We start from the raw sequence: 13,566 nt of genomic DNA, 5'->3' as shown, positions 1-13,566 counted from the left end.
GTGAGCAGGTAAAGGGTGGACCTAGAAGGACCTGGGGTGAATATAATTAAAACACATTGTACCCATGTATGAAATTCTCATACAATAAAATCAGACACACTCCCTCACCTATGTGATCAAATCTAAATTCTACTATGTATCAACAACTGATAGACAGGACAGATAGAAAACTAGTTAAGACATTGTCTCATGTTCTCCAGATCTGTTACATGTACTCCAGATCTGTTAGGAACTTAAAATGCTCACAGCTCATCATATACTCAGGAATGTGTTACAACCTTTTGAGCTTGTTTATTTGCATTTAATTACAAGTAAGAAAATTAGAAAACTCAATCCCAGATATCAAAATCTAGTATCATCTCTTTCTCTCTCTTTTTTTTTCATGTAGCTCTGGCGGCCTTGGAACTCACTCTGTAGACCAGGCTGGCCTCAAACTCACAGAGCTCTACCTGCCTCTGTGTCCTAAGTGCTGGGGTTAAAGGCAGGTGGCACTATGCCCGGCTCTAGTATTACATCCTTCATTACACACTATTTTATTTTTGAGAAGTTCGAGCACAGAAAACAGCATTCAAATACCAGAAAACCAAACAGATGTCTCACAGTTCAAGAAAGAACTCAATTAAGATCTGTTCTAACAGCACTGGGAGATGGCTCACTGAGTCAAGGCAGTTTGCTGTACAGGCCTTCACACCTGAGTCAGTTCCCAGACCCACGGGAAGGTGAAAACAGAACTCCACCCACAATTCTCTGAACTCTGTGTATGCAGTGGTATGTGCACAACACATGTACAAAGACACACACATGGCAATAATAAATAAAAAATTTTAAAGCTGTTCTACAATCATGAGCAAAAAGTCAATCACTAAGTTATTAAAGTCATTAGTCAATGGAAGAGAAGTAATGTGAACTTAATGAGAACTTCATTGATTACCAAAAGCATGGACACAGAAGAAGCAAACACATACCACCCCTTGTTCTTTGAAAGGTCTGCTCTTTTAAAGAGATTCAGAATATTTGAAACAGTCTCTTCTACACTGAAGTGTTGCTGAAAAATCTAAAAGGGAAAAATACCACAAGTAAATATTTACTGCCAAATATGTAAAGCATTTCTAAATGAAACTGAAAACATGATTAACTAAAAATTTCTCCAAAGAATTTCAGTAACATTTTTTTCTATTAGAACTTTTATCTTATAGGACTTTTCATTTACGAGAACTTCTTCAAAGTTGCATTCCTGACCCAATTTGCCATGGTCTTGGGACCCCAGCTATTGACACAAACCTCTTAAAACAACATAAGCACTCACAGAGCACTGCTTCCTTTTTGTAGTACTTCCTTACCCAGTAGTCTGTGTAGGCTAGCTACTCCTTTGAGACTCATCACCAGACATAAGTCTATACTCAATGAACTAATTTCCAAACACATTCCTGCCTAGTCAAGGACCACGTGAGAACAACGAAGTATTTACAAACAAAATGTGCACATCCACATTTACTCACCTCAAAAGCACTCAGAGCCGACAAAACGACATCCAGATTATCATCGCCTAATCGGGTTAGAATAGCTTCCTTAATGAAAGTCTCATCAATGCCCTCCTGAGCAAAAGAAAAGCAAATTAACTTGTGCAACAAAACTCACAAGCGGTCACACTGGAAGGGACACCTCAGAACACCAGTGTGGAGAGGACCAGCTCTGAGAGCGGAGCATATCAGAATCGGGTCATCTCCAACAGACCTTCTGGGACAGGTAACAGCTGCAATCCTCTGCCAGTCTCACTGCATGTAATACATACAATCTAAATGAATCTCTTAATGAAGGAGCTGACCTTGCTAACATAGAGAGCTCAGAGAGATGATAGGCCCACGAGATGGCTCTGTGGGTGAAGAACCTTGCCACCAAGCCTGGGCAGCTTGAGTTCACTCTCTCATATGACATGGAGGTCCTCTGACCCACAAGTTTTGCTCGGACCTCTGTGCAAGCACGTGTGCCTACATGCACAGGTGCAAAATAAATACATAATTAAATAAATGCAACTTTATAAATTAACTATAACCCTTAAAATATAACAATAGAAAACAAAACAACCCTCCCCAAAACCAAAAGCTCAACAAGGCAGATTTTGAAAAAACTTAAAAGAAAAAAAAGACAGTAAAATTTGACTTATCTGCAATTGTACTTGATGAAAACTGCAATTTCTTATTCTTTTATGTTTGATTTTTTTTCCTCCTTATAATTAGACTAGTCATTATAAGTAGGAAAAAAAAATCAAACACAAAAGCTGTTTGACACAAACCTTTGATGTTTTCATGATATTCTTCAGGTGATTAATGGCCAGAAGTCTCACAGGAGCCAGTGGATGATTCAAACTCAGCATCAAAGAGGTGTCAGAGTCCTCTAAAAACTGTAGGTACAACATAATAATAATTAATATCCCTTAATGTGGACAAAATATAACCAAAAATGAGAACAAAACACTCTACACTTCTCAATATATTCTACAATAACTATCTAAATGCAGAAATAAAAGCGTACATTTATTTCTAGAACACAGTATGAGTTACAACACAGAAAAACTTACGCTATACACGGTATGTTCTGTATACTTGTATGGATAAATGTGTGGTTCAGTGAAATAGCGTTTGTTATGAAGTACTTTTCATTGATATGTAATTCCAAGTGAAAGTACTGAACTGGTATTTCACTGAAGACAGAACACAACCCAGCTAGATAACAAAGGATGCTCCAACTGCTGACAGCTTAACTGACACATACAATCAGACTACAAACGACAGCCAAGTATCAACTAGATTTGGAAATGCAATACCACTGAAAGTAACAGCCCAATTTCAGGAGAAAAAGTGCAGTTCTCTTCATAATATTAGTTTTCAAGGCTAATTATAAGAACTTCCGCCTAAACATCGAATTTTCAGTACTTAGGCTTGAATCACCATGAAATTTCTTACAATTTATCATGGTCATGATCACACTCCTGCACTCCTGCACCGGTGGACACACACCAAGAGGGACAAGGCATGCTGGAAGCCCAACATTATATGGAATTCCCAATATTTTCCTGATATTACATTTTTCTCCAGTTATAATTCCTGCCCCAGAGTTCTATTTCTAGTAACTACACAAACTGTATAAATCCTCAGCTTTCTGAAGGTTTTCAAAGAGGGAGGGACGCAGGAAATTACTGCCTGGACTCTTCAAATAACCACATCACCAAGCCTTGTCTTGGCTGTGCTGGGGAAGAACCCACCTGATACTTTCCTCCACTTGTTGAAAGAGAAATAAACTGGTGGAAAAGCTCCTGCTTTTTAAGGCCTGTAATTTCTTTCAGGTGTTCCTCTAATACAACATCCAATGTTCTGGGGTATCTAAGAAGAAATTACATTTGATATAGCTGTTAACCACATTCACCCACATGTGCAAAACACAGAAGAATCTTAAAATTACTCAGAGTAAAACTTATTTTTAACACATACTATACATAAAAGCTAATAATGACCAAGTCTGTTGGTATGAAGACAAGAAAAAAGTCTCTCATTTTGTCTTTCAATATATCTAATTCTAAATATACTGTCCCTTTCTGAAAAAGAAAAAAATAACGAAAAGAACCCATAACCCATTGCTTTAAGACACAACCTGCAAGTTATAATTAATTTTTTTTTTTTTTGCAGAACAGCGATCAACACTGAAGATGACACCCACACACACTCAACTTACTTGCTTTCTAAAAGCCTGATGAGCGGAAGAAACTGCTCATTAAGCAAAGCCACTCCATTAGCGTGGGTTTCCTCCCGGGAACTATATGAAATGTATTCTTCAAAAAGAAGGCTGCAAAAGAAGGCGCAACACCAGCAAACATGGGTTATCATTCATGGAATCCCAGCTATGTGCTAAGTGCTTTCCAAATCATATCTCTAACAATCACACCTCCATAGGAAAGAAATTATATTGACTTTGCTGATGAAAAAACTAGGGCATAGAAAACCTTCCAATCTGCTGAGGTCAAATAAAACATCAACAGAGGTCAAACCTGTAGCAACCCTTTCTATGCCAGGAAGAGCAGAGGAGGGCTTTCTGTTTTAAAGAGCTTTAAAGAGCGTCCTGGTTCCAGAGTGTAAACAACTGCAGGCAGCTCGCTTTCTAGCTAACTGATGGCAACAACAGACCCAGGAGGGCTGGCTTTCAAAACTAGTACTCTAACTGAAATGGCCTTCACCAGATTCTAACCTATGCATACTACAACACCTCAACAGTCTACTCATCACACAGAATGGTCCTTCAAACAGGAAATGAAAAGGGGGAGAGAGAAATGCCTTTCAGAGGAAAGGAGGAGGTAATTTCCACTGTACACCTACTCTCAATAGTAAGATTCTAGGTAACATTTACTGAGTATCGGCTTTGATGTGCTACTTCTGGCACTACAGCCCATTTGTTAATGGAAGAATTTAAACACTTGTAAACTTAGTTACAACTCAAATATAGCTGGGCTCTGACCCTCTCATTTTCTTCTATAAGCATTAAAGACAATTAAGAAAAATTTATTTTTATATTTTATACTGTCAATTGTTAGATTCAATATCTATAACTAGTAAAACAATATTAAGAATGCAAAATAATTAAAAAGCATTCTAGAAAACTACTCATGAATCCCGAAATGTATACTTAGCCATAAATATGCAAAATCAGAAACATGTCAAAAACCTTACCTAGCCAGTAGGTGGTCTAAGTTGTTTGTCAGAGGTATTTTTGTAAGTATTGCTTCTAAATGTTTCTTGTAGATCTGACCATCAATCTCTTCAGTTTCTTCTCCTTAATATGTAACACATGAAAACAGAGTTAGGGATATTCTTTTTGGCTTGCTCATGATTAAATTTACTTAAAGAGGAAAACTTTTCCAGTAATGACTTTAAACATATATACTAATATCCAGCATTTCTACCTGTTCTCCTTTCTTAAAAAGCTGTGCGTATGCCTATGACTGTGTGCCTGCACTGAGCTTATGTACAACAGATGTAGGCGGGGCCCTGAAGAGGCCAGAGGGTGTCAGATCCCCTGGAACTGGAGTCACAGACAGCTATGAACTGCCCGATATAGGTGCTGGGTACTTAGCCTGGGTCCTATGCAAGGGCAGTAAGCACTCCTGAAACTGAGCCATCAGCCTCCTTTTACTGATATTCAACGGCATATTTTGTCTAGAGTAATTTGCAGTTGTGTACATTACTCTCATTTGTCCTTCACCTGAAATTCTCCATACTTTAGTAAGTATAACCATGATACAGGTCTCAACAATAAAACAGAAGTGCAAAAATTATTTATTGTTTCCCCAGATAACACTAAAAGTTAGTGAAACTGGGCTACAGCCTAGATCTCTGAGAGCAAGCTAAACTTTCATGTCAATGCCTCCTGACAAAATAAAGGTTGCCATCTTCTAGGCTTTACTGAAATGAAAGCTTTAAGCTAAAACTGGGTTGTGCAAACCTTTTTTACATCTGACTCAACCTAATTTTAGAGATGCTTTTCTTAGTATTCATCAGATTTAGCGTAATTTTAAGATATTTTTGTTAATATTCTCTAAGCAGCATTAGGACCACGTATTTACTTTTTCTGTTTATTGAAATAAAGAGAAATAATGCAAATTATCATTTTCTTTCATAATTTGTATTTTTATGTGTTAAGTCTTCTTGGCTTGCTTTCTGGCAGATGGATATTTACTGTGACCCAAACACTAGAGATCATTAAGTATCTGGAAGGAAAGCAAAGGTTTACTTGGCCAAATTCTTTCATTCCTACAGAGCCTATTTAAATACCAGCATCCCGAGAAACTTCTCAGAATGACAGGTTCTCCCTTCAGTGAACCCACCTCCAACCCTACAGATTTTTCACTTAATAGGCAAGTTACGTAGAACAAATTAATCATAAGGCATTTGAAACAGTTTGAAACTATCAACCAGGTGTCTGTCCTATCTGAGATAACCGGAACTTAAGAAGTTTGTAGACCCAACTGTAAGCCACATACCTGCAATGTGCTGAACAACAGAGGCAACCAGATGGGGAAGCATGTAGCGCAGAAGAGGGCTCACATCATACCTTTCAGAGATCCCGTGAAGTAGCACTATAAGATCTGGAACACTACACAAGTGAGGAAATGGCCTTTAAAGAAGCAAGCATACACAATACGACAAATTAGACAAGGAGCCGTTTAAAAAGCAGTACATCTTATCAAAACTTATTCAAAACAACTTCACTGGCCTCTAACTATTCAACAATACGTACTTTTTCCCAAGGCTCTCTGGCTTCTGACGCTGTAAGAGAATTATCAGGCAACCTAATCCATCCTTGACTTGAGAAGGAACTTTGGTCAATGTTCTGATGAGCTGGGATGCCAGTGAGTTCACAAAGGTATCTTCCATCGTTACTTTCACAGAAATCTGACATATTATCATGTATGTGGCAGCTCTATAATCTGGTAAAGATGATTTCAACCCCTAAACATTTTTAAAATATAAAGAAAATGACAAAATAGAGAATTATGTTCTTCTACTTAACGTGTTACTTAACTACAACAAGTTAGAAATGTTTGCCCAGATTTAAATGTTACACATAGTAAAGTAAACACACATACTGAATTATCGCATGGTTTACCACAGTTATGTTCAGTCCTTATGTTTCCATGTATAAGATAAAAAACAAATTCTAAGCAAGTTGTCACAGCACTCAGGGGGCTGAGGCAGGATGAACTTCAGTTCAAAACCAGTACAGACCACACAGCAAAAGCCTACCTCAAAACAAAAGCAAAAACAAAAACTAAGGCTGGTAAGATGTTTCAGTGGGTATGGGCACTTGTTATCGTGCCTGACAACCTGAGTTCAGTTCTCAGGGCCCACATGGTAGAACAGAACAGGCGCACAGAAGATGTCCTCTGCCCTCCATACCAGTACACACATGCACAAATACAACAAACAAACAAACAAGTGAAAAAGCTAAGCCCTTTAAGCAAAATGTAATTTTTAAAACACCTAACAAATAAACACATTGTAAATCTAGAAAGATCAATAAAACCTAATCTACACTGACAACCAGTGACTCTTCAGAAGTGGGATGAGACAAGTGTGTAGGCTGAGAAGGGAGGGACCTCAGAAAAGCCTCCTAATCCAGACATCCCAACAAGAGACAGCAAGCTCTGCCTGACCTGTGAGCAAGAGACACGTCCATCTCATTCCTCATGGGGGTAAAAACTGTACTGTAATAAAGACAGTAATCTGGGATTAGAAGCAAAAGCAGAGCCTCTCCCAGGTGTCTGGGAAGACAACAGTGCTACTAGACCAGGAAAGACACAGCCTGTGCTTGGAGGACAGTCTGCTCTTTTCCCTTTGTGTAAGACAAAAATACAGCTAAGAAAGACACAGTGAGAATTAATGTTTATTATTAATCTAGGACCCAATAAGAGTTAATGTCTATTATTAATCTAGGACACAGTGAAAGTAAATATTTATTATTAGACACCTGTTTAAGAACTGAAAAGGCTTTTTTTAACCTGATTGACTCTTATCAACCATCAAAATAAACTATCAATTTAAAAACACTTTTTTCCTCTATTATATTTTCAAAAATAAGCAAATTCCTTTTGTATAAAATGATTTGACCAACCTTTTGGATGTACGGAAACAGTTTGGCAACGACATTGTCAGACAGGTTTTCAGCAGCCACTAGAGCAGATACAATGGTAGAAGCATAGAAGGCCAAGATCACCCTCAACTGTGCTGAGCTTCCTGGATACTCAGCGAAAGCCTGAAACAGGGAACACAATGCTCACATGGTCTCTCCTGAAGCACTCTGGCTCTTTCAGTATCTCACACAACACTGAGTAAGAATGACTTGCCTGACAAGCTTCCTGGGAGTTTTAGATAGTTTCTACTTAACAATCACTGTTGCTAGAATTTGACAAGCAATAGGCTAATTTATTTTTGTAAGAAATATCTTTGGTGAAAAGAATGATTCCCCACCTGTCCATGCACCCCTACGGCAGACCGGTCATTCCACACAGAGACCTCTTCCAAGTTCCACTGAATGTTTCCTTTCTCAGAACAAGCAATCATTTTATGAGTTCACACATTCAGCAACATGCTCATGGCTCACCTTCACAGATCTGGTTACTAGACTGCAAATGAAATCCATGAATCCAAGGTCTTTGTAGCAATGGGTGACCAGAGTTCCTCTAGCTAAAGGCACTCCAGATCGCTATTATTGACAAAAAGAACGAACTATTACAAACAATTGCCAACTGACCATGACCTCAAGTAGATACTAGATCTGTATATTGTGGCAGGCCATCAACACAGATATAATCTCTCCTTCTAACTGGTGGTGTTGAAATTAACACATAAGCTCAGAGAAATTCTAGAATCTCCACGGATCAAGATGACAATGAATAAAGCAGAATTCAGTATAAAACATTCACTATGTACCACTATGTATATTTGACCTCAATTCTATAGCTCGTAATGGTTCTACTAGTAGAATTTGGGTTTTGAGTCAACATGACATTGTTCTGACTCTGCTTCACAACATCCTCACAGCAGAAGCAGACCCGGGCCAAGCCATACTGCTAGTCCCACTTATTACTGCACATGGCCTGTAAGGAATCACTAACAACACAACTAAATGAAGACTGCGAGTGAACTTTATTGGGAGAGTGAGGTGATTTCTAGATAATGGTGAAGTCTGTGGAAGACAGGAGAAAATGGTTTGATGTTCTGAGCAGCATGAATGCTGGAAAAGGCAGCTTGAGCAGCAGCTCTATCACACAGGCTGCACTTTTTAAACTCCCAAGTTGTTAAGTTTTCTTCGGAATTCAAAACTAAGGATTCCTTCCCTCTGCTTCCTTCTGACTGCTAAGTTCCTTATCACCTGTCACTAGCTGCTAGTGCAGGCCCATATATCTGTCAGTCTACTTTCACCCTCATCAGCCTTTCTCCCAGCTCCACCAGCAAGCTCATGTGCAGGAAAGTTCCCGCCTATGACACACACCTACTTTCTTCTAGCTCCTGTTGCAAACAGGTCTTACTAGGCCTTTTCCTCTGGTAAACAGCCCTTCGTTCCAAACACCTTATACAATTTTAAGAAATTCCTGATACTCTTCAAGTTATCCTCTCCAATCCTTATTTTTGGCACTGTACAATACTGGTCTGCATTTGTAATTGTGGTACCAAAGACATTTTTTAAAGGATGGAGGGACTGGAACGCTTAAAATACTTGCATAAATTAAAGAGATATGGTTCATATAGTAACTGTGGCCACTCTAGCAAGTGGCTTAAATTTTCTGAGTCTGTCCTCACTGTATACAGAGTTTATGAGACTCCATCAGAGTATAATGTAATAGTCTAATGTTGGGTACTAAACAGATAAACTAAATGGCACTAATAAAGAATTTCAGCAGGAAGCAATGAAATTAGTGGTATTAGGTAATACTGGACTATCCCTAGGATCATTAAGAGCTTTATTTTCCCCAAATTAAGTTAAATTGAATTCAAAACTCCCTCCCCATTCCTTCTTTCTTGTTCTGATTGCTAGCTTCACTAACATTTGTCATTAGCTCTTGGTGCAGGAAGCTCTGTAAGTTTGAGGTCAGCCTGGTCCACACAGTTTGTATCAGGCAAGGCAGGGCTATACCAAGACCCTTTCTCAAACACCAACCGAAAGTTCATGACTAGCTTTTCATGTAAAGTGAGACTGTACCCCCAAAACTAGCTAAACAACTAGAGAGGAAGAGGACGGATCTCTGTAAGCTGAGGCCAGCCAGGGCTTTACAGTGAGACACTGTCTCAAGACAAAAAGAAAACAATACACAAAACCAACCCAAAACATAAAATCCCAATTATGATTTATAAGAATTATATATATATAAATGAATATGTCACTTAACAATCTTACCTTAACAGGAGACAGCCAAAACCACTTGTTCTTTGGATTACTAATTTTTAGAAGCTGTATCACCCGCACAAATACCCGTGTCTCATGGTATGGCAGAACACAACCAATGAGACTATCTGGATTGTAAAGATGGATGTGGAACCTAGGAAAAATATGAAGCAATTAAGATTTACAAAATACAAAATCCACAGGTCTTTGTTTTTTATCCTTTTTTTTTCTTTTGACATAGTCTCATTGTGTAGCCCTGCCTGGCAAGAAATTTGCTGTGTATACAAGACCAGGATGGCCTCAAACTCACAGAAATGCACCTGCCTCTGCTCCCAAGAGTACATCAACATGTTCTAAAAGGTCCAAACCCTGTCTCAGTGAAGTACAAACACCTAGACTAAGTACCAATCACAAGATAAAGAGTACTTGGATAATAAACCCTCTATTTGCATTCAAGTTTGATTCAAGATGGTTCAATCAATTCTGAGGCAATAGCATTTTCAGTATTCAGTATCAAAATTTATACTCTATTCAGTTTCTTTCAAACTTAATGAAATTGTGTGGTCACAATAACAAAGCCACAGAAAGCTAACAGGCTAACAAGACAACAATTGCTGGGCTTATTTGTGCCCCGTACACCTTTCCTAACTACTGTATTTCCAAAACCAACAGATTGTGGGTGGGTGAAGGGTTGAGCCAGGGTTTCTCTGTGTAGCCCTGGATGTTCTAGAACTTTCTTTGTAGATCAGCCTGGCCTTGAACTCAGAGATACGCCTACCTCTGCCACTACCACCCAGCAAAAACCAAAAGATTAATAAAATTACATTAATTTCTTCAGACAGAAAGAAAATGACAGTCATACATAATCTGCACACGAACTTGAGAAAGCTGTTTGTCAGTCTCTCTATGCTAAAAATGGTAAGAAAGATTTATTATTTCTGTCAGGGCCATTGAACCTTTTCCAGTCTATATAATCTAGCTCTTGCAAGTGCTTATTCCTGATTTTCTCCTATTCTTTTACATGTACTTAAAAAAAAAAAAAAGATCTATTATATATAGTGCCTTCATGAGCCTATGCATACACTTGCCCACAAAGGTCAAAGGACAGTGGATCCCCTGGAACTGGAGTTAGATAGCTGCTCTAAGTGGCCCCTGATGTGAGTGCAGAGAAGCCAGTTGAGGCCCTCTTCAAGAACACTAAGCCCTCCTCACCACTGAGCCATCTTTTTAGCCCCTGCGGTCTACAGGTTTTATACTACTTACATGAAGCTTTCCTCAACACATCTTCCAACAGCTACCTAAATCTTGTGTGAACCTTTCTAAAGGTATTTATTTAAGCCAGGTGGGTGGCACACACCTATAATCCCAGCACTCGGGGAGGCAGAGGCAGGTAGATCTCTGAGTTTGAGGCCAGCCTGGTCTACATAGGCTGTCCAGGACAGCCAAGGCTACACAAAGAAACCCTGTCTCAACAAAAACAAAAAACAAGACCTAAACTAAACAAGATATTTACTTAAAGACAGTAACCAAGGACCACCCACAGATATTTTTATCACATTTAATGTCTGTTGAATAAAAGTTACAAGAAGAGGCAGTGAAGTTTGAGGCCGCCAAGATAAACAGTAAGGCCCCATCTCAAAAAAAAGCTAAACAAACAAACCACAAACATCAAAAAACCCTGAACACGCTAAACAGGAACTAATGACATTTTACTCAAGATCAGCAAGTTTAATACACATTTACTTCACATTCTAGACATCATATTAACTTTATAATTTAGCTTATGCTAATAATCCAGCTTTAGCAAGTGTCTGCAACTATTTCAGTTTTGAAAGGCTGAACATGGGTAGCTACCTGCGAATCAACCATTCCAGACACTTCTGTGCCGGCTTAAGCAGAAAATAAGGAGACAAGTGAATGAGAAACAGCGAAATGTTTTCATCCAGCTGTTTGTTCACTGCTTTGGTCTGAACGCTGCGCTCCAAGGTTTTTGCTAGCTGGCTGAAAAGAGGTGCTTCAAACTGTTCAAAGGCAGGGTCAATTCCAAGAAGCTCCTCCAGGCCAGTGCATCCTAGGAAAAGAGTCACTTATAACTTCTTTGTAAGCAAAATCAACAAATATTCTACTTGTTATAATGTGTAATGCACTCCCAAACACTGGCTTTAGTTGTTAACATATAGGGTAAATCTGATCACACTTACCAGGAGAAAAGAAAGTACTTCACGCCAAGAACTCCACCCGGACCCACTCTTTTTAATCCTTACTATAACCATACCTAATTCCAGAAGACTCCTCTCACATGCCAATCACTGCGTCAGTCTCTTGACTTTCCTTCCTTCATACATATTTTGTGAAATTTCAGATACCACTACTTATAAACACATTCAACATCTAGTAAGACTTGTTTTCCCCTTAACAACCTAAATCAAGTCAGGCACTGCTCGGGAAGGGAATGGCGCAAAAGACAAGAAAACACAGAGAAGGCCCTCGAAATCAAAATCACTGCTCCAGGAGCTTTGCTCAGTGCAAGGGGCCTCACCGATGGCAAAGGCGGTGTCCCTGTCGATTGTGGCCGCCTCCTTGGGGTCAAACAACAGAGAGGCAACTTCATGTCTAGACAGAAGGCTGGGATCAGTCTGAGGGAGGGCGAGTCGCTGGAGCTGCTGGGCTAAGGATGTCATCTCGCGCACGGGCGGCTGTCTCGACACACCGGCTAAGAACAAACATCGTGAAGAGTTTTGGTGAAACCTCAAGCGGGCTAGCGGGTGGCGGCACGGGCCTTACGCACTGGCAACAAGGCACTCGGTACTTTCGAGGGCACAAAAACCTGCTGCCCCGGCACACCAGGAGCCGCGAAGCGCAATCACCACGGCAACGGCATTAACTCTACGTGGGCAGCGAAAGCTTTCCCCAGCCCGGGACGACGATCTCAAGGCCCACCCCGGCCACCCGTCCCAAGCCACGGCCGCAACTAGCTCCTCCTCACCCTGAACTCGGAATATCGGCAGGACTCGACGGCTAACAACTCTTCAGAGCGGCTCCCACATGGTACCGGCTCTGTCCCGGAACTCTAAGATACTCTCACAGGAACTTCCTATCTCTCGCTACGGCAAGAGACGAGGGACATGCTTGTTGGAAATGCGGACCAAAAGCCCCACCTCCCAGACTCCACCTATTCCTCCTGCGGGTCTCTTAATTCCCCGCCTACTTCCCCCTCCGCGGGCCTGACCTTCGAGGCCCCGCCCCCGGCTCGGCTCGCGCTCCTCTCTGGAGCTCGCTCTCCCGCCCACACCTCTTTTCAAGACCCTCCATTAAGCCCATCCCGCGCAGCAATTTCCTAAGCCACGCCCACAATCTCTGTCCCTTGGAGTCTCCCTACCCCTGCCCCCCACAAACCACTCCTATAAAAGCCCGCCTCCCTCGGAGCTCCGCCCCCGCCGCGCCTCGGATCCTTGCTGTCACGCAAACTGTCGTTATGTGCCCTTCGGGTTAAGTCTGGGGAGCAGTCTCTGCACCCGCCTTTTGGAGCTTGGCGTGTTTGCAGCACGGAAGGTTCCTTCACAAGGTACTTAGCTAGCCAGCCAGCCAGCCAGCCAGCTAGGGACTGACTGAATCGCCCGAAGCAAGCCGCGTTGC

The 13,566-nt window shown here is 40.6% G+C and overlaps 1 protein-coding gene across 1 annotated transcript in view; it reads right to left on the bottom strand.

Annotated features, from left to right (window-relative positions):
- Heatr1 (HEAT repeat containing 1) overlaps positions 1-13,056 on the bottom strand; it is a 43,236-nt gene extending 30,180 nt beyond the window's left edge. The window contains exons 1-14 of the mRNA XM_021655374.2: positions 12,917-13,056; positions 12,470-12,643; positions 11,785-12,001; positions 9,943-10,084; positions 8,149-8,250; positions 7,660-7,800; positions 6,286-6,497; positions 6,029-6,162; positions 4,719-4,821; positions 3,730-3,840; positions 3,263-3,380; positions 2,294-2,401; positions 1,500-1,595; positions 966-1,054 (exon numbers count right to left, since the gene is read on the bottom strand). Of these exons, the coding sequence (XP_021511049.1) occupies positions 966-1,054; positions 1,500-1,595; positions 2,294-2,401; positions 3,263-3,380; positions 3,730-3,840; positions 4,719-4,821; positions 6,029-6,162; positions 6,286-6,497; positions 7,660-7,800; positions 8,149-8,250; positions 9,943-10,084; positions 11,785-12,001; positions 12,470-12,611 (1,715 nt within the window). The 5' untranslated portion in view covers positions 12,612-12,643; positions 12,917-13,056. The remainder of the gene's footprint in view (positions 1-965; positions 1,055-1,499; positions 1,596-2,293; positions 2,402-3,262; positions 3,381-3,729; positions 3,841-4,718; positions 4,822-6,028; positions 6,163-6,285; positions 6,498-7,659; positions 7,801-8,148; positions 8,251-9,942; positions 10,085-11,784; positions 12,002-12,469; positions 12,644-12,916) is intronic.
- Positions 13,057-13,566: the final 510 nt, after the last annotated feature.

Source organism: Meriones unguiculatus, chromosome 19, assembly GCF_030254825.1.
Source record: "Meriones unguiculatus strain TT.TT164.6M chromosome 19, Bangor_MerUng_6.1, whole genome shotgun sequence".
Classification (NCBI taxonomy): Eukaryota; Metazoa; Chordata; class Mammalia; order Rodentia; family Muridae; genus Meriones; species Meriones unguiculatus.
The sequence above is the reverse complement of the archived record's forward strand: the minus strand, read 5'-3'. Positions and strand labels throughout refer to the sequence as shown.